Genomic DNA, 21,947 nt, shown 5'->3' with positions numbered 1-21,947 from the left:
TTGTGTATTCACTTTGGAATTAAACAGAAATTCAGCTCATTTGTTCTTTTTATTATTCATTCTTAGGAATAAAAAAAAGGTTTATGATGAAAAGGTTAGTACATTTGTATGGGAAATTATTACCACGGTGTCCTCGTTCCGCATGATGCCTGATTTCGTGGCATTTGAGCATTTTCGAAAAATCTGTTATAATGCATACGACCTGGATGACCCGTCAGGTTTAACAGTTCAAAGAAATACTCTATTGGTAGAAAAAGAAACAAAGGTTTTCCTTACATGTACACATTTACAATAACGATAAAATCAAACTGAATCTTGTGCAGAGTACGATGTAAACAAATGGTTTGCTACACAATTTAAGCAATATAAGCAGAACATGTGATATGACTTAAGGTCTTCGATACAAACTTGTTTTCAAACTTTAGGACCCTATTAACAGTTTACTGACAATTCGTAAGTTTTGTATCTGTGTGGGTTCTTAGATTGGTAGTATAAAGTCACGTTAACAAACCATCATCTCTTCAAATTCATAAAAAGAAGTTTTCTAGACCGGCGGCATTCAATTTAAGCTAAGGGTATTGGGGTTAACCACAAGAATACCATAGAATGCAATATAAGATAGGAATACTATTAATCATATATATATATATATATATATATATATATATATATATATATATATATATATATATCAACTACAATACGGGCAAAGACTAATCTCAATCAAAATTGTTTCTTTAAAAATTTGTATCAAATTTGCTACCGTTAAATAAAATTTATCAGATAATTTTTTACGTTGATACCATACTACTGAGGGATAACGTATTTAGTAATTGGCGCGGTAATATGATAATATTACTTTCTCTTTTGAGCAACTACCGAGCAGAGTGACACATTCATTACTATTGGATTATGGTCAAAAAGTATGCGGACACTTTTTGGAAGTTGGTTTTCCAAATTGTAACGTGGTAGTAGGATATACCAGACCACTGAATTTATAACATTGTGTAGTATAGCTCAGAAATGGTAGTTCATATCTTTCCATACAAATGCAGTAACCTATACATACTACTTTGTAAGTACACAGTGTAGTTAATTACATACGGTTTAAACTGACAGGTAAATAGAAGTAGATTTCAGGATCTACCTATAAATATGTAATATCACACAATATCTTATCAATAAAATGATAATTCATACTGTATACACACTTACCTCAATTTTATCATATTCATCAATAGGGTTAAAGATTCAGCTCTTGAAGTACCTTAACACATGGTCACCATGTTACGTCTAGTTTATTCCATGTTAAGCCTGAACCACACCTAAATCTCCATTTCAGGGTTTTTCTTATGTCTGCATTCACTTCCTGGCACCTATAAATGTCAAACATTCAGATTTATTGTCAAATACAAATTTATATCAATCTGAAGTCAAACCCTCAAGAGAGAAACTTATATCCAACATTTTCGAGCCTTGCACTGTGTGATACCTTATGTGAAGGCCAGACAGCAGGTATTATCATTCATCGGTATTGGATAGATCCCAAACAAGTCATCCTGAAGTACTGCCACGAGGTGACGCACTACACAAATAATGCTACGTCCTCACGACTTGCTTAGAGGATAATTACACGCGGTAAAAACTTCTCCTTTGGTAGAATTAAAGTAAGGTAGCAGTTAATGCCTATAGCCTATTTGTTCATACGTGAGTGTGTTACGTCTTGTAAAACAATCTAGAATAAATGTATGATGTAAAGATAAACATTTTGTTTTAAGTACAATTATTTCATGAATTAACATCTTTTATAAGGAAATAGTTAAAGAAAATTGGTAGAGATAATAATTCATTATTAGTATATGCTCATTTGTTTCTCCGTTAACTTTACATTGTAAAAGTCGTGCAATATTTTACGATATTGCACACCTTCATATTGCACTCACGTGCATGACACGTGTGCCCAATAGTGTATTAGGAACTTCTTTGTAAACAAATCACGTGCACTCGTGTAGCAGACGCTTTACGTTTTAGTCGATTAAATTTGTTTCTGAATGAACTAAAGCAGATATTTCGTGGACTGCCACATACCAACTGCTTTGCTACATTCCGCGTTAAATTTTTTGAAACAATGTTTCGGATCTTTGCGATAGACGCCAGATTTCATAAAACTGGTGGGTACCTAAAAATAACATGAAAGTTACAAGGCATAAACTGTCTCCTTTAGCTGGTAATAAGAATGGCAAAAAATATACTTACAGTTTTACCCACTGAATTTCCTCAGAATGTGCTTTCTTAGTTCTGTAAATCCAAATTACATGATCCATGTCATGGGTTCTCAAGCTTAATTACGCATCTCGAAATTGTAGTGTAATTTCGACTATATTCCAAGTGCAATTACACCCTCCTTACTGGATTCAAAATGAAATAAACATTATATTCCGTTGCGTCTCTTTGATAATTGAAATTGAATGACTTCATATTTTTCCCACATATGATTTCAAACATTCAATGGCAGAACAGAAACACACTAGGAGATGTCAACACGCTGCTTCGTCGTCGCTGAAATCCAATGTACTTTATGTAGAATTGGCATATAAATCCAGTCCATAATTACGAAATTTCGTAGAAACTACAAAAATACCAAAATTTCTTCATTCCAGATCAAATGGAAAAGTTGTTGCAATGCACACTAATTCACAATATGACTCAAAATTTCAATTTTAAGTAGACCAAAACGCCATTTTCTTTCGAAAGGTATGTCTAGCGCGCGACAAAGTTCAACTTTATCTGGGCGGAGTTAAGTGCGCATTAATAATGTTGTTGTTGTGTAATGATGAATCTGCGCTTGTGTATTTAGTTTGGAATACGGCATACATTCAGTTATTTTGTTTCTTGTAGTGTATTTTGTTTACATAATTAAGCCTTAGGAAGAATAAGAAAATGAGCATATAATAAACGGGTTACTGCATTTGTGTGGGAAAAGATGAACTCGTTTTGTCGGATGGAGAATTTGTCTTATTGATATCATATTTATTCCTGTTAACATTCGACCATTTATGACCTTGATTTTTTATAAAATCTGGTCCATTAAGATTGTCCTTTCTCTATCAGCAATGTATATAACCATGTCATTCACTGACTAGTTATATATATATATATATATATATATATATATATATATATATATATATATATATATATATATATATATATATATATAATGTGTATATATATATATATATATATATATATATATATATATATATATATATATATATATATATATATATATATATATATATTTGACCATGTGATTCATTGAGATAACAATATTATTCACAAAACAAACATGTCATTCATTGACTTTACTTTGTCATCCATGAATACAGCCCTGTTATTTTCAGACTTAACCACTAACACAAAAATTGCATGTGTACAGTTGGCATGAAACCGGAACTACTCAGGGCCTAATCTCTGCCGCTATCTAGAGTGAGTCCCCAGAGCCGCTAAATGGCGTCTTCGTAAAGTTGGCCCTGATTAGTTCCAGTTTCATGTCAACTGTATATCACATAACGATTATAACTGTGATTAAAATGTTATGAAACATTTATACCTCGAAATAATTTTAAAGCTACATGATTATTATGGCATCCGTCTGATAAAATGTACAAGTATAACCTGCTCAGTAATATAGTGGATAATGACTATCTCTTGAAGGCATTGTTAAGAAACTCATCCATGGAACCGTCAATGAGTAAAGCTAATTAAGATTGGTTATTCATCATTCCAGAGTTCTGCTTTCCTAGGGGTCCTCGAGGTCAAATGAGTTTCAAAAGAGGATTGTTCTTACTGTTGGTGGGGGTTACTGACGATCGCCACAAGGCTCCCAAATATTACTAATGGTAGAATATTTCAGGGATGTATTAGGTAGAAGGTAAACAATGTAGTTTTTGAGTAAAATGGTCCACATGTGCTTGTCTTCTTATTGCAACCTCAAATTGGCGTCGGCGGCACCCATTGCACAATACACCACAACGATTTGGCAGAAAAAGACGATTTTCTTTTAGATGCAATTTCTTCGCACCACACCCACAAGGGTTGCTTTTGTAAATCTTGAGAAGAACTCGGAGAAGTAGCGCTCTCTGTTGCTGATGCTGTGTTGAACGGCACGATGGTTAGTTCATTTTTTAGTCGGCGACTTGCGAATCGTCGATTCAAAAATCAAAACCCGGGGGGAGCATCCTTTCCAACGTACTTTGACTTCCTTAACACGGTGTTAGCCATCTTTAGGTGTTGTTCGATCAAGAATGTTTGCAATGTCGTACACCTCGTCATACTTTTCGGTCACTCGTTATAACTCGGGCAAGCAGCAAGTTCCGTTTAACACTTTCCCGTTTATGTCTTCCAACTTATAGACGGGTTCTTCAATCAAGAATGTCTTCAATGTTTTACACCTCGTCCTACTTTTTCGTCACTCGTTGTAAATCGCACAAGTAGCATATTCCTTTCAACGGTTCATGTCTTCCAATTATAGACCTGAGGATGACGGCCACGCACTTGTCCAGTGACACGAAAGAATTCGATGATCCAGTTGGGTAAATAACCTTTGTCAATACTGCGTTTGGTTTTTCGCACTCCATTTCCTGTCTTCAACACTCCACCTTTCATGCGGAGAGCAATAGAAGGGGACGCACCAAACAGGCGCTCAAAGACGTTCCTTTGTTGTCGGGAGTCACTTTCTCGGGGCGCATCCAATGCCTCGATGGTAAGATTGGTTGTAAGCTTTAACCAGGAACGGTAAGACGTCGATTTACTTCCGAGTGTGCTGATGCTTAAAATATTTCCAGATGCGTTCTTTGAAGGAGCGTTGAAAACGTTCCACGATGGTGACTTTGGTTTCGTGATTTTCGGTGGTGAAAAAAATGAATGTCTATTTTCTTCAATTCTTTTTGGAAAGTTTGTTCAAGAAATTGTTGCTTTTGTCAGTTTGAAATCGAAGAAAATGACGACCACTTTGTTTCAACACCAATAGCAAGGCTTGCACTAACTCAGAGCTCGAGTTTTAAGTCAAAGGTAAGAACAAGGCAAATTTGGAAAACACGTCGATGACCCAAAACATATATTTTTAGCCGTGATTGTAGGGGGCCAAATGAGAGACATCGACTAAATCAGCTTGCCATCGATGCCCTTTACCTGGATGCGACTTTTGAAAAATTTCCTTTGAATGGGTTTGTGTATCATGTACGTGGCTCGTTCTTGTGACCATTGTTGCACTTCAGGTAAACGTTGGGTTTTGGCAGCACAATACAACTTTTTAACCCCTCCATAACCTGCCAGAAGGGCAGGATTGTAGTAAATGCTGGCTAACACATTCTCCATCAGAACTCTCTTCAATAAGTCACCCACTGTTCACTGATGCTACTTTTTTCTTCGTGTATTGTTTTCTTGGATCGTAATCTATTAAGTGCACGGAGGGCAATAGGTGTCGAAGAGGATGTCTGAACAGGGGTAGTCAGTTCTTGTTTGACTTCTGTCTTCACTTCTTTCCTTTTCTCTTGAGATGAAGGAGGGTTTGCCATCATCTTGTTGATACAACCAATTCTCGAATTAGGTGGTGCTGTTAACTTTCGCATTTTTCTGGTTGAGTCTGAAGCTCTTCTCTTTTGTCTGACATTCCCGTGGCTGTAGCTGTCTTGGTCACAGAAGGTGGTGGTGGTGGGGATTTACTTTTCATCAGGGTCCTGAAATCTTTCAGAGTCGATATAGCTGTTTTGTCTAAAGCTTCCTGGTGAAAGAGTTGAAGACGTAGCAACACGGGCCGTACCATTGCGAATTTTACGTTTCTGACAAATCAGTGCGATCCATCAACGATTGAAATTCATGTTGTAACTTCGACATCTCGATCAAATACGGATTGGGCGGTAAATGAGTGGTGTGTTTATCTTGTCAGCGATCGAATTCCATCCATCGTTAGTAATGTGCTGAAGTCATCTGTCTTCCTTTCAAGAGATTCCAAAGTACACGTATGATATCTTTTCACAAAGGAGGTCCTTTTTAACTCTGACCGAGGGGTAAAACAACACCCAGGACTCCTCCCAGCATTGTTACCGCCAGTTCTTTGATCATAGGTCAAATCACCATGGGTAAAAATTCACCGCGTTGCACTAAGATCTTTTTCTTTTGACGGATGGGCATTTTGTTTTGGACCATTTGACGAAGAACGTTTCGATGCTTAGCTAAGATTGTTTTTGTTTTTTTTTTTTGGTTGTTTGGACAAAGGTATCGATCCTTTCAAGACATTCAAACAGCAAGTGTAAGTGTTTGGGGAAAAAGATGACATGACAGACGGAGCAGTTCACAGAAATAGGGTGACTACTGATCACAATTTTGGAGAGGAATCTTCAAACAGGCACAGATACCCTTAAGATTTCAATAAAAACTACAATGACGGACAGAGAGACAGAGAGAGAATGTATTTCCTACGTTAAAAAATATCACGACAATTATGTTTGTTTTTATGGTATATTTTCCTTTTCCTGAAAGTTTCAAAGAAACACTCATTCCACTTACTTAAAATAAGATAAGAATTCCTTATTTCATATTACATAGTCCATACATCTAAATTAAAATATAGATATAAAGTAAAATCATTGAAAACATAAAAGAACATATAGAGCATAACATAATCACATCCATAAAAAATACACCATTAAAAAAATATCACATGTTTCAACTGAAGGCGCAAATGATTAAAAGGTGACCACAGAATAGTACATCTAAACAAGTCGTGATGTATTTCGTAATATGACACATAATCCCCATGAGTCGCCCATGGTGTGATCGTTTGTGTTTTAGTTTTATTGTTTGTGAAGTGACTAGTGGTCAGGTACAGGAAAACGCGTCTGGTCATCTCGCGGTGCGTATAACAACTGAAACCAATTTGAAGCTAAGGCGGTGGAAAATATCGGTTAGCCAATGAAGTCACTTACAATGTGTAACACATTGTTTGGTTGTAAATTCAGGATAAGTAGTGTAGCGGCCAGCCGCAGATTTAAAAAAAAAAAACACGTCCGATCTTGTCCCTGTGCGAAAAGTTAGTGAAGTCAATTCGAAGCGAACGCGGTCAGAAAATAAGTCTAGCCAATGAAATCGTTATGATGAGTGATGCATTGTTTTTTTCTAAGGTAGTGTGGCAAAATAATGACAACGAAAGAGCTTTGTTACCATTGCAGTGAAGACAGATTGGAGTGTAAACTTACAGCCCCTTTGTTGAGTATTGTACCATTTCTTCTTGCCACATCAAATATTAAACGACCAGAGTACTGGTTCGCGTTTAGAAACTGACAAACATTTTTAATCTTCCTCAAACATTTTGACAATCACACTCACATCAATAGAGACAGAATGGCACAGTACCGGGTGTCAACTTTTGTTGGTTTTTTTCTTCTTCTGCCCCCTTCAAACTAGTGAATTTGGGGTTTGTATGAAGTAACTAAACTAAAGTACAGTGAACCTCAAGGATGATAACCCAGGCTGTATGTCCATTGATGCATGTATTTACATCAGAAGAAATATGATCTCTAAAACACAAAGATATAAGACAAGCATGATTAGAACGAACACAAAGATAGCAAACTGTAGTAACAAAGATGTTTTCCTTCACATCCGCGTAATTTAAAGTTTCAATCCCCTTGCAAGACAAACTTGGTACCTTTTGTAGAGCTTGAAATAAAAAAACTGAACAAAGTTAAGCACGTTGCTATATATATTTTCTTTCGCAGCAACAGACTAAACAACATAAATACCGTTACAACAATAAATAATCTTGCATCTTCTATAAAAGAAAGAAATACGTGGAAACACAGAATTAAAGATTAACGATGATTAACCAAGAGAACCGAATTTAACAAAGGCAATGACATGTGTACAAATGCCTGTCATTCTGAGAAGGTATTTGGATGTAATCTGCCATGCACCAACAAGTTGAAAAAATGTATAAACAGAGAGAAACCTTAATTCAAACTTTAATTTTGTTCCAAATTCTTTGTGTCTTTAGGGAACATACCTAAGCACTAATAAAAGGTGTTATAAGGAAAATACACATAAAAGCTTTGATATTTCTGAAAAAGATGAGGTGATATTTCTACAGTTTTTAACCAGCTTTATATGCTGGGATGGGTCTGTGGGGTATCCACAAATAAAGAAGTACAGATTTCTGGTCACGTTGCAAATGTGTGCGTGTTCTGGAAAATGGTAAAAATTGGATACACAATTTTCAATTGACACTTATAAAGTGAAGAGTCTGTGCAACTGTCAGAAGCAGAAGTCATGTAACTTTTGTACGGTTTGTAACGATTTCCACTTTAGAAAATGTGAAGTATCACAAGTTATTATCACAAACACAAATGGAACATAGGGGCTTGACATTTGTTGTTTGGACACCTCCGCTCAACTTCACAACTTACTTGCTCTGTCTCATATTTTGATCATAAGGAAAGATCACCTTTGTGCAGCAACAGTGATAACAGCAGGAGGAGGCGCCGTCACTGCTGTTGAAAAATGGTAGTTCTTTTAAAAATGAGTTTAGTATATTTTTTTAAAATATCAGATGAAGAAAACCTTGTGTAAAACAGGGTTGGTAGAATAATAGTCAGCGACAAAGTAGAAGTTACTAAGAAAAGGAGACATCGTTGTCGAGTGGCGTAGTTTTCTGGAGTACATACGTGTCCCAGCGACACTGTGCCACCGTCTCTAGCTCTCTTGAAGACACCAACTGTCTGGTTCTTTTCTTGCAACTTTATTCTTTCTTGGTAGGGTTTGAATCGAAGGGTCGTCAAGATGCAAGAGGTGTTTAAGACGCACCGCTATCATTGGGTTCCTATATGCTTGACTTTCACTTGCCCTTGTAAAACATACCAAGTCAGTGTGACAACAAGAGGTAGAGAGGGTATATATGGAGAGAATGAACTTGGTTAAATCATTTCTCAATCAGCAATCGAGATGAAACGATCGCACGATTTTAATGAGAGAGAAGAAGTACGTAAGAGGCAGCGAAGTGACGTATAGCCTCACACAGGAAAAGAAGTGTTCGCTCAAATAGAAGACATGAGCGAACCTGAACCAATACCTTCCACATCTGCGACCAGACATAGACAGCATACTCCAAAACAAAGTCCACCAGTATCACCCGCAAAGTATTACTACATTCGAGAGACGGAAAAGCGCTCCTCTAGAAAATTTAGAACTACGGCTTACAAATACACGGTGAAGTTTAAAGATTTCAAGTCCGACGTACCATTGGTGAAAGCAGAAGGTTTCATCACCAAGGTGTGGGAATCTTTGCTCATCACACTCAAGCGACAATGTCAATCTAAAGAAGACGATCGCTTGAGTCTTTCCATAGAACACGACAGTTTGAAATCCCCTGTTTAGATAAGGTTTAGCAGCCCTGCAGAATTGACCCCCCTCAAAGTCATGGACAAGATTCAATACGTGCAACAATCCAATGACCAGTTTGACATCACCGATGGAAAAGCCACACTGTCCATGACCCACGTCTCTCCTCCTCAAGGGACTGGACGCAAAAAGGTCTTATTGGTGGAAGACCTTCGCAACACCAAAACAAGTCTCGTCCGAATTAACAACCCTCAAGACCAGATGTGTTTAGCCCGTGCCATCGTGGTGGGAAGAACCTATGTCAAGAAGAACGACAAGGTAGGATGGAAAAAATCCCGGAAAATTATTCAAGAATCCGACCGAGTCAAACAACGAAATGAAGCAGAAATCCTGTTACAACAAGCCGGACTGTCCAATGACACACCCTGTGGCATTCATGAGATGCAAAAATTGCAAGATGCACTAGCTCCACGATACACCTTGAAAGTGCACACTAAAGAAATGCGTGGACCTCTGTTGTTTCGACGCCAAGATATTAAGGACGGAAAATACATTCATGTCTATTATCACGATGAACGTTTCGATACCATTACCGTCATCAACGGATTCCTGGGATACAGATATTACTGTGATAAATGTGACTATGGTTATAACAATCGAGAGCAAAACAAGCATTGTGGATCGAAATGGTCAGGATGTTTGGCCTCTCATCCCTGTCTGGACGAAGGAAAAGAAAGAGTACATTATCCTGCTTGTCTTCCCACATATGTCAGCCCTGCCTGTTACCAACAACATCTCAAGACGCAAGGTTCACAGCAGAAATGTGCTTGTCAACTGCTGCTATTGTGCCCTACGTGTGGACAAGGCATACGTACCAATAGTGCCAAGACACACGTATGTTCAGGAAAGAAGAAACGTCACATTTGTCACCGAATCGTGGACTTGGAACATCAATGCTACATCCAAAAATACCAACCCCAACAAAAGAAAGATGATGGTCACAAGAAGAAGAAGAAAGGCAAGAGACCGGTATTCACATTCCTAATTTCTGCGTGGCTCATCAAGCGTGTGAGAAGGGCATTCAAGGACCTATCTTTAGTCATTTCCCTCACTGCAGCAAGACTTCTGGAGGACGTGAAAAAATCTTTCGAGGACCGAACACCAATTTGCCCGATGGGTCTTAGACCCCATCGACAAGACGTGGAGCCAAGAGGACATCGAACGTTACGGAGATTGTCATCGCCATGCCACAGTGATGGCTCACAATTTATCAGGATACGATGAACAGTTTCTTTTGAGGTATTATACGGAACATGGCACAGAACGACCTAAAGTCACTTTGAACGGAGCCAAAATCATTTTCATGCAAGTGGGACAAGTACAGTTTAAAGATTCGATGAGTTATTTGGCCATGCCTTTGAGTCGAATGCCCAAAACATTTGGAATGACAGAAATGGCTAAAGGGTACTTTCCACACTTTTTCAATACGGAAGCCAATCAACACGTCGTTCTGCCCCATTTGCCTGAGGCTCACTATTACGAATCTGACAACATGCGTACCGAACAACGAGAAGCTTTCGACGCTTGGTACCAAGCTCACGCCTCAGACCCTTTTGACTTTCAGGAAGAAATGCTAAAGTATTATCGTTCCGACGTGGACATTTTATGGTGTTGCTGTGGAAATTTCGAGAACTGTTTATGGAACACGTAGGGGTCAATCCTTTGAAAGAAGCTTGAGCCATTGCCAAAGTGTGTTCCTTAGTGTACAGACAACGATTCATGCATGAAAACACCGTGGCTGTCATCAGTCCTCAAACGACCAACTATGTCAAACGTCAATACCCGGTCAAAGCCCTACCTGGTTACATTACTTGTGCGACAAGGAAGACGAATGGATTCAGCATGCCCGAGCTAAAAAAGACTATCGGAACCTATTCGGTCGATGGCTGGGACTTAGAAAACCCCAAGATCGTGTACGAGTTTAACGGTTGCTTATTTCACGGATGTCCTGTCTGTTACCTTGACCGTGGTACTAAAAATCAGTTTTTACAACGAACCATGGAAGACGTACCAGGACACTTGTCATCGACGCCTAAAGTTAGAACAGCAAGGATACCAATTGGTGGAAATGTGGGAACACAAATGCGATCACCGTTTGAAAACCGATCCCGAGTTTAAACGTGTCGTGGAAAGTTACCAGTGGGTGAACCCCCTGAACCCGTGGGATAGTTTGTATGGAGAAAGGACCAATGCCACATGTTTACTGTATCAAGCCGACGAAGAGAAAGGAGAAGAAATCAAATACTTGGACGTGTGTTCGCTGTATCCCTACGTGTGAAAATATTGTCACTTTCATGCAGGGCACCCGCTATTGTTGACGAAACACATCGACCTGGACCACATTCGACAAAACGAAACTTGATCAAGTGCAATGTTTTGGCTACCACCGACTTGTACCATCCCATGTTACCTCCCCATTGCCAATGCAAACTGATGTTCCGTTTGTGCCGTACTTTTGCCGAAAGGTGCAACCAAGATCAACCTTGTAAGCAGACCCAGGAAGAACGCTCCTTGACGGGAACCTGGGTCAGCTTAGAATTGTTCAAAGCTATGGACATGGGATACCAACTGTTAGAAGTGTACGAAGTTTACCACTTTCCCAAGACAGAACAATACCACAAGGGTGACCCCACTCAAAAAGGCATTTTCGCAGACTACGTGGATGCCTTTTTGAAGCTAAAGCAAAAAGCCAGTGGCTATCCTTCTTGGTGTCACACTCCTGAAGACCAAAAGACATTCAAAGAGAAATACTGGGCACCAGAAGGCATCTCTTTAGACCACATCGAGAAAAACGAAGATAGGCGATCGTTTGTCAAAGTGATGTTAAATTGCTTGTGGGGCAAAATGACACAACAGCCGTGTTTACCCAAGACGGAGTATTTGACAGAACCTTCCCGCTACTTTCAGATGATTCACGACAAAACCAAATTCATGAAACACGTGGACGTCGTTCGTGAGAATTGATCTTAGTCAATTACGAAGAGGATCTGAACTTTGTACAAGCCGATGCATTTGGAAATGTCATCATTGCGGCTTATGTGACAGCCCATGCTCGCCTAAAATTGTACGAAGCTTTATAACTGTTAAGGGATCGTATCCTGTACTTTGACACGGACAGTTGAATCTACATCGATCGACCGGGTCAGCAACACCCTAGAATCCAAGGAGACCGTTTAGGAGCCTGGACAGACGAACACCCCGACGACAAGATTGTAAGTTTCGCGAGTGGCGGTCCTAAAAATGACGGCTACCAATACCGGGACAAACAAGGAGAAGTGCACACGTAGTGCAAAGTGAAAGGACTGACTCTGAATTATCGCACCAGTCGAGTGGTCAACTTTGGGGTATTGAAAGAAGCCTTGCAATCTGGAGAGGATCGAAATTTTAAAGTGACATTTCACCAACCGAACAAATGGAACGAATGTTTTCGTTCGCGTACGAACTTTAGGCATGCAAACAATGGGAAACAATTTGACAGTCAGTTCATCAATTATTGTTGTGTTTTGACTTTTTTAACTTTAGATAAATATTCACACACGAAAACACTGATACGATAGAGTGATGGGTAGAGGAGTTTTGAAAATGTGTGTAAGAGGTGTTGGATGGTATTGGAATGTTGGATGGTACAGGTAAATTATTGGATAGTAGTTTTTGTGGTGTAAGAGATATTCTATTTGGCGACATTCATCTGTTTCTCTTGGATTCTAAGTGAACACAAGGCATTTTGGATAGTGTAATTAGGAGGCGTTGAATGGTATAGTAAGTGTAATGGACACTATTTTATGAGTTGTTGAATGGTACATAAGATATGTGAGAGTAAGTATTGTTTGCTTTCAGCTTCTTCTCTTGCACTCTAAGCTAGCAGATGACTTTTTTGTATAGTGTGTGCGGGTAATGCATGGTATAGTCGATGTAATTTATAATGCTTTTATGGAGTATCGGATGATATATAAGGTGTATAAGAGTATGCCTTGTTTGTCCGTATAAAACAGCTCTCTTTATTCCTATAAAAACCCTTTTGTCCCTTTAAGATTAATTTCACCTACCTACCTGCAGTAGCGCACATTGAGGTCAGGCACTTGCAACACAATTGCCATTTTCTCCCCGGTGTCCAGTGCTGTTAAGTCATTGACACTCAAATGTTTGAGACTATAAATATAAATTATGGTTTTTCCATAGGATTTACCACGAGTTGTAGCTATAAATGTATGTTAGGTTTTTCCATAGGATTTGCCACAAATTATTTTTAAAAATATATATTGGGTTTTTCAGTTGGCTTTTGCAACAAGATGAGACTACATGAAGATAATAATGTTTACCATTTATCACTTTCTATAAAAGATATATTCTTTGCCCTGTTTTGTTTGTTTGTAGATGTGTATGTGTGGGTCTATCTTTATGTATGTTGACCCATACACCCATGACCTTATACATTGTATAGCATACACCCTTGATCCTATACTGTTCCACCATGTTCGTTTCACATTTGAGGTTATACAGACCCATCATGTTCAATGCCTATTTGAGGCTAGACAGACCCTCCATGTCCAATTTACATAATGCCCTAGACAAGTCCTATGTAATTCACCTAATGCCCTAGACAGCCCCACTCCATGTTAAATTTCCATTGAAGCTATACAAACCCAATTCTCATTTTCAATTCCCATTTCGCGCTATAAAGTCACAAAAGCCTATGTTCATTTTTCGTTTGGGTCTCTACAGATCTATGGGTCTCAAGTATCCTCATTAGCAACTACCATGAAACATATATTTGTGACTTTGACCTTGAGAACATCTCTACATATGTGAAATGAGACATTTCTTCTAGTTGAAAAATGCAGGTGTTTAGTTTTAATTTTCATTAATTTATCATATAAGCTCATCCGTTATTCAGCGGAAGGGAAAATAATTATATTGAAACTAAAATATTAGCTTGTAATCTTGACTTTGAAGATAGATGCCCCTGTGTCGTATGCAACACACTTTATGATGTATGCAAAGTATCATACGATGATGTCGAATAGCTTAAAGGTTCTATAGTGAAAAGAAAAGTGTGAAGGGAAACTAAAACTATTTACCCATGATATAGATCTTGTAGATAGGATCCCCAATAAGATTCGCGACACATTATTAAATTTTGATGTACAAGCATACCAAGTTTTATCTCTTAATCTAAAATGGCTTTTAAATTACAGAGTGGAAATAAACGTGTAACGGACGACTAGACAAAAGGACGCACACTGATAGCACTGGTCTACAGCCAAAATGCTTCCGAAACAGATGTAGTCAAACCGTACTAATTTTGGGTCATGCTTAAAATTGTTGATTGGCTCTCGTTTTAAGGATATGATACTGAGTCAGTATATAGGACCGTCGACTTAAGAATGGCGGTGGATAAGTGGGTTATAAAGGAAAGGGATCTCAATTTAAACAAGAAATAACTAACATACATCTTTGACTGGATCTATGAATAAATGTATGACTGGGTTAGGACAGCAGTTGCTTTATAGGCAAAACAAAGAGTGATGCAACCTAAAAATCTGGTATTGCGTCATACGTTCTATGAATTGCATCATGTTATTCTTAGAAGTCATGGATGATGCAATCATAACTAAGCTTACATCTCTCTGCTGAACAAACTGACAACTTCAGCTCTAGAAAACATACAGTGTCATGCTCTTTATGTGCCAGTGTTTGCAAAGTGACACATTTGCGTTTAGCCAGAGTGAATAGAGATGACTCGTATTTGTGTGAACAACCAAGACAATGTCTGCTATGTTGGTGGTAAAGTGAACTTTGCATCACAAATGAGCAGTATACTCCCAATGGTTAAGAAGCTTATCACCTTTATTTTGGCTGCAAATTGGAGATCAGGACTAGAGGTCTGCCCCACATATTTGCTGCAAGACTTGTGCAACAAATCTTCGCCAGTGGTTGAACAGGAAAAGGAAATATATGCCTTTTACAGTGCCAATGATTTGGAGAGAGCCGACCGATCATATCAACAATTGATATTTCTCCATGGTGCCTCCAGTTGGAAAGGGGTGTCAAAGAAGACAAAGTGGACTAGACATTATCCAAACATTCGAACAGCTATACGCCCATTACCCCACGGAGAAGGACTGCTGGTTCTTGGTGCATCAGAATCATTCTCACCTGAGTCTGTCAGCAAGAGGAAGAAGTTGACATTTCATGTCCTGAACAATCAATGTCACATGACTTATATGTTCTCCCATCCTCCATCTCTAACCAACACCTTATAACGCAAGATGAACTAAATGACCTTGTCAGGGATTTAGAACTATCCAAAGGTAAGACAGAGGTGCTGGGCTCCAGACCACAACAGTGGAACCTCCAGGGAGACGGTGTTAGGGTTTCCATGTTCCGTGACCGTCAAAAGCATCTTGTCCCATACTTCTTCATGGAAGGTGATCTTGTAGCCTGCACCAACATCGATGGTGTGATGGCAGCCGTCACCATCGTTTATAATACAGATGAGTGGAGACTTTTCATTGATTCGTCGAAGACGAGTCTTAAATCTGTTTCGCTGCATCATGACAATGATTTGCCATCAATTCCAGTTGGTCATGCAATCCATATGAAGAAAATCTATGAAAAAGTAAACAACTTTTGAGGTGTATAAACTATGACCAACATTAGTGGAAGCTTTGCGGTAATTTGAAGGTTCTTGCTCTCTTGCTTGGTCTGCAGACTGGATACACAAATTACTTCTGCATTCTCTGCGAATGGAATACTCGTGAGAGAGATTCTCATTACATAAGAGAGAATGGCCACTCCGCCAGTAATTGGAGCCTGGGAGGAAACGTGTTCAGCATTCACCACTTGTTGAATCAAGGACGATTGTATTACGACCATTGCACATCAAGCTGTATCGGATGAAGAACTTTGTCGAGGCCATAGACAAAACACATATCCCTTTCAAGTACCCCCGTTGAAAATGTATAAGGTTAAGTGAAGCTAAGATAAATGAATGTGTCTTTGTTGGTCCTCAGATTCGTGAACACTCTCATCCATATTTTGTTCCACCGAACTGCGGAGCAGTGAGCGACGAACACGGCGAGCTATTTTACCGGAAATTGCAACAATGGAGAAACGCTATCAAGGCAAATCGAGCCATCAATGCTTGCAGACTATTGTTGGACAGTGACAAGAGATGCTCCATCTAATGAACTTAAGAGACAAGCCAAGAAATGCCGAGCATACACTTAATAGGTATTAAACTATGTACTTAAATATATATAATAGTTTTTGCCTTTTGTTTCATAATGAATTTTACTTATATAACCCTTTGGCTGTTTTTTTTTTTTTTTTTTAAAGTGTTACATAAACATGACAGGTGAAATATTATCATGTAAAGCAAACATAAACACACGAAAAAAACTAGGTTTACACTTTACGATTAAATCTCTACTATCTGCATAATATATATAGACGTAAAATGTACAAACTTAATTATCTTGGAAAAAGCAGCCAATTAGTTGCTTTAAATTCATATTTGAATTCAGCATATCAAAATCCATAATAAATGGCACACTGTACCTCTGAAGCAGACGACTTCAAAAACTTTGTGGACCTGTATAGTACATATCCCATTTATTTGGAATGATACTGTTTTAAAATGCTGACACTAATTTTGCTCAAGCCAAACTCACTGTTACTAAAGAAGCCAACTGAAATATCAAATATTACTATCTTGAACCTTCACAAAGTAGGTCGCATTACCGATGTTAGGACAAATGTACTCTCCTAGTTATTGGGCATTCCCAAACATGATTTAAAAATTGATTTCAGGTACGAAATGTAGCACAAATTTTATTGCAGCATTGATCTAAAAGCAATAATCCTTTCTAGCAAAAACATATTGTGTTTCATAACATGCATGTAAAGCATGTACTAACAAAATAAATGGATCGTTGTAGCAGCAACATAATTTGAAATCAAGCTCAAAGAAGACGTTTATATCTTTAAATTAAACACTTGTAGTACGAACGAACCGTTAAGCAAATTCCGAAACATCAGACGCTAACTTTATCCGTAAATGTCGTGATTGCGAAATTTCCGCCAGGCTGAGAGATCCGTTCTATAAGACGTTTGAAAAGACACTCTCTTACCATTCTGAAATCTCACACTGTATATTAATAGTGTCTAGGCTGTGACGTAGAGAACTAAATGGTATGTTCCCAGTGCGTGACCCAAGGATCAGATTCAGTCAGCTCCCTCTCACGCAGGTCAACACTTGGCCTGGTAATTTTAGACGCCGATTCTCAGATATATTAGCATCATAATAAGGGACTTATTTAAAGTACGTTTTTAAAAATCCGCCCCTACCCAACTCCTCACAAAGGGTCTGCTTAAAAATATTGTACCCGTTGCTTAGATCTACACACCAACACCATCGACATCACAAGGTTCACATCTATCTTAACGATGTTTGAGGAGCTGAATACAGATCGAAACATCTGATCATACAACACATTTTATTCAGTAGAAGAAGGTGTACCCGTCCCCAAGGGATTGATTAAATTTCTACAACCATTGTAAACAGCTACAGACCGTCCCCAATTAAATTACCGTGTTTTGTGTCACTTTTATAACCGCTGTAGAAAGAGTAACTCAGCAATCAAACTATTTGAAATTATCGCATATTTTGTGCAGAATTATAAAGGTGTAAAAGTGTTGCCTCACCAGACTGAGAGGATAGAATGAAATTCTGTGTTTTGACCATCCCCAATAATATTAAAATATTTTAGTTCAGAATATCGAACAAGGAATGAGTTCTTGTGCAATAGTAAACACGCACGTACGGTCGTGCACGATTTTCAGGATGCTGCATTTGTATGGGAAAAACGAACGAGCTTTGTGGATGGAATACTGCACGACCTTTTCGAGTGCGGTATATCCATCCGACAAAACGAGTTCATATTTTCCCATACAAATGCATTTACCTTTTTATTATATGATCATTTGTTTATTCTACCTAAGGCTTAATTATATAAACAAAATACACTATAAGAAACAACGTAAACGAATGTATGCCGTATTCCGAACTAAATACACAAGCGCATATTCGTCATTACACAACAACAACATTATTACTGCTCACGTATCTCCGTCCAGATAAATTTGAACTTAGTCGCGCGCTCGACATAACTTTCGAAAGAAAATGGCGTGTCTAGTTAAAATTGAAATTTGGAGTCATATTGTACATGAATGTGCATTGTAACATCTTTTCCATTTGCTCTGGAATGAATATATTTTGGTATTTTTTTTTCGATTCTACGAAATTTCGTGGTTATGGACTGGATTTGCATGTGACAATTCCACATGAAATACATGGGATTGAAGAAGATAGGGAGAAGCGTGTTGACATCTGCAAATGTGTTTTTGTTTCTGTCACTGAATGTTTGAAATCATAATGTGGGGAAAATATGAAGTCTTTCAATTGCAATTATCAAAACGATGCTATGGAATTTAATGCTTATTTCATTTTGAGTCCAGTAAGGAGGATGTAATTGCACTTATCATCGAAATTACATTACAATTTCGAAATGTGTAATCAAGATTGAGAACCTATGACATGGCTCATGTAATTCAGATTTGCAGAACTAAGAAAGTACATTTTGAGGAAATTCAGGATGTAAAACTGTAAGTACATTTTTTTGGCCATTCTTATCACAAGCTAAAGAAAACAGCATATGACTTGTCACTTGTATGTTTTTTGTAAGGACCTGTTCTTGCGTCTGTTGTGTACTGTAGCTAGCCTAAATCGGAAATATTGTATCAACGCGGAATGTGCCAAAGCAGCTGGTATGTGGCAGTCCACGAAGCATCTGTTTTAGTTCATTCAGAATCAAATTTAAACAACCACACCGTAAAGCGCCTCTTACGCGAGTGTACATGATTTGTTTACAAATCAAAAGTGCTGGCGTCTGCGTCCATTGTTTGTTTACAATAGAAAGTAGTTCCATTATGCACGTGAATGCTATATGTGTATTGGCGCGCGAGTTCAGTATCGGGTAATACTGTACGATTCTGACAATGTAAAGTTACATCCTGATTATACAATATTTCCATTTCAATCGTGAAATCATTTCTTATCTCAACTCTAAAGGTGTAGATGAAGGTATTTAAATCTGTGTGATGTGATATCAAGGACACGCCGCCAGCCGAAAGTCTGACAAACTGCACATCCTTAAAACTCTCCTAAGTAAGTTCAATATTAAATACGAGTTGTTCTTAACATGCGTTTATCACAGTGACTCAATTTCCTTCCCATTATTTACCTTAAACGATATATTCTCACAAGGATTTCGACTAGCGAACGTTGAATTTGTTCGCGACATGAAGATAAGAAAATACAGAATCTAACGTTATAGTTTGAAAATTAGTATCTTCGATTAGGTGGGAATTTAATAATAATCAGGACTGTCAAATGTTCGTGCGACTACAGCCCAAAACCTACAACATAGCAGTGTATTCTTCTTACAGGATGAAACAGGAAGTGGACACAAAAGAGATAGGCTTTATACATCATCTTAATCTTCTATATTTGAGTATGAATTTGTTATTATCTGACCATTCACATTGCGTAACAGCCTCAGTCAGGTTGGGATGGAGTCAGATAAACATAAGCAGTAAAATGGTAAAGGAGAACAAACAGTATTCTCTCATTCGAGAAAACGAACTGAAAGACGGTATCTTAAAATATCTAAATGAAAACAAAAATCAGACTTGTCATAAATGCAGATCGGTAAGCAAAAGAAAGCGATGATGAGAAAAAAAACGATCTTCATACAAAATATATTATGATTAAAAACAATTCATATTTTTCACAATGAATCTACAATCAAAATATGTGTTCACGAAGCAATAATTCACTCTCATTTCGTTAAGCATTTTTAAACAGCATTTTCAATTGTAATTAACCTTGCTATAGTTGTTTTTTAAAGTATAATTGTACAACCTATCTAGCTCCACTGATAGTAATTGTCTGAATTTCAGTTGTAATTAACCTTGCTATAGAGTTTTTAAAGTATACTTGTACAACCTATCTCCACTGATAGTAATTGTTTGAATTGCAGTTGTAATTAACCTTGCTATAGTTGATTTTTAAAGTATAATTGTACAACCTATCTATCTCCACTGATAGTAATTGTCAGAATTTCAGTTGTAATTAACCTTGCTATAGAGTTTTTAAAGTATACTTGTACAATCTATCTCCACTGATAGTAATTGTTTGAATTTCAGTTGTAATTAACCTTGCTATAGTTGATTTTTAAAGTATAATTGTACAACCTATCTATCTCCATTGATAGTAATTGTCTGAATATCAGTTGTAATTAACCTTTCTATAGTTGATTTGTAAAGTATAATTGTACAACCTATCTAATTCCACTGATAGTAATTGTCTGAATATCAGTTGAAAGCTTTCATACTAACCCGATTCTCATCAAGCTGTTTCAATGAAGCCGGCCGTCATTAAAGGAGGTCATGTTTATTATCGTGGCTTCGATGTAAGTTTCGTTTTCACCTTAACTGTGTATCAGATATAAATATTCCATAACCCAAGTTATTCCATCCTCATTCCTGTGGAAAACTGGCACCTATTTAACGTCCATTTGTAATGACATGTAACTATATTTAGCAATATTTACGTATTTTGACCAGGAAGAAGTCAAACAACTATCACTCTAAGTGAAGCTATTGGCTAATGCAATGAAATGTGTGGGAAAACATGCTTATAAATAGTCATGTGGGCATCAAATGCTTGCGTCCATTTGTAAAATAAACGAAATGAAGCAAAATTTCTACAGACGACAAGATCTTTTCTGTACATTGTCTGAAATCCACATTTTTTATGAAACTTTACTTTTCATTGAACCTGTAATGCATATCCGAAAGTTTTTTGTGGACATTATGAGTCTACATTGACGAAAAAACGCGGCACAAATAAGACCAAATTGCAATCTAAATAGAATGAGTCTACATTGACGATAAAATACGGCACAAATAAGACCAAATTGCAATCTAAATATAATCGTTATTGTGCAACTCAGTGAAACCGATAAAGTGGAAATTCAAATGTGGAGTTCTAATTTGCGCATGATTTGATAATATGGATTGTTCTCGTTTCCCGAAAATTATGCGTCACAGTCAAGCCCACCATCGTGGATTGGGCACATCCTAAAACATTTTTAAAGCATTAGCGTGCATATTTTGATGTAGTGTGCATCAATATATTAAACATTTTATTGTGCAAAGGCAGCTAGAAGAGAGTGTCTTGCACAGACACACCACGGCAACTGACCCATCCTGGTCAAGGCATGATTCCAATTCTCACCTTCTGTTCGTGAATCAGGAACGCTAATCACTGGACTACCAAGGTTCCTTGTGTAAAAGCAAATATAATCAGTCTATACAGTATGTATCACAGCCTCTGTAACCTAGAAATAAACATAGGTTCTGAGTGT

At 37.7% G+C, this 21,947-nt stretch overlaps 1 protein-coding gene across 7 annotated transcripts in view; it reads right to left on the bottom strand.

The window, feature by feature from the left end:
• LOC149808525 (uncharacterized) overlaps positions 1–21,174 on the bottom strand; it is a 48,050-nt gene extending 26,876 nt beyond the window's left edge. For 4 of the 7 annotated variants that reach the window (XM_089978469.1, XM_089978496.1, XM_089978505.1 and 1 more), the window contains exons 1-2: positions 20,917–21,174; positions 1,216–1,376 (exon numbers count right to left, since the gene is read on the bottom strand). In XM_089978469.1, coding sequence (XP_089834595.1) covers positions 1,216–1,235 — 20 coding nt within the window. In that variant the 5' untranslated portion in view covers positions 1,236–1,376; positions 20,917–21,174. Of the gene's footprint in view, positions 1–1,215; positions 1,377–1,492; positions 1,532–20,916 lie in introns of those variants that run through there. The other 3 variants (XM_089978524.1, XM_089978478.1, XM_089978487.1) reach the window with 3 other exon arrangements.
• Positions 21,175–21,947: the final 773 nt, after the last annotated feature.

This window comes from Sinohyriopsis cumingii, chromosome 1 (assembly GCF_028554795.1).
Source record: "Sinohyriopsis cumingii isolate HCF-2022 chromosome 1, ASM2855479v2, whole genome shotgun sequence".
Lineage (NCBI taxonomy): Eukaryota > Metazoa > Mollusca > Bivalvia > Unionida > Unionidae > Sinohyriopsis > Sinohyriopsis cumingii.
The sequence above is the reverse complement of the archived record's forward strand: the minus strand, read 5'-3'. Positions and strand labels throughout refer to the sequence as shown.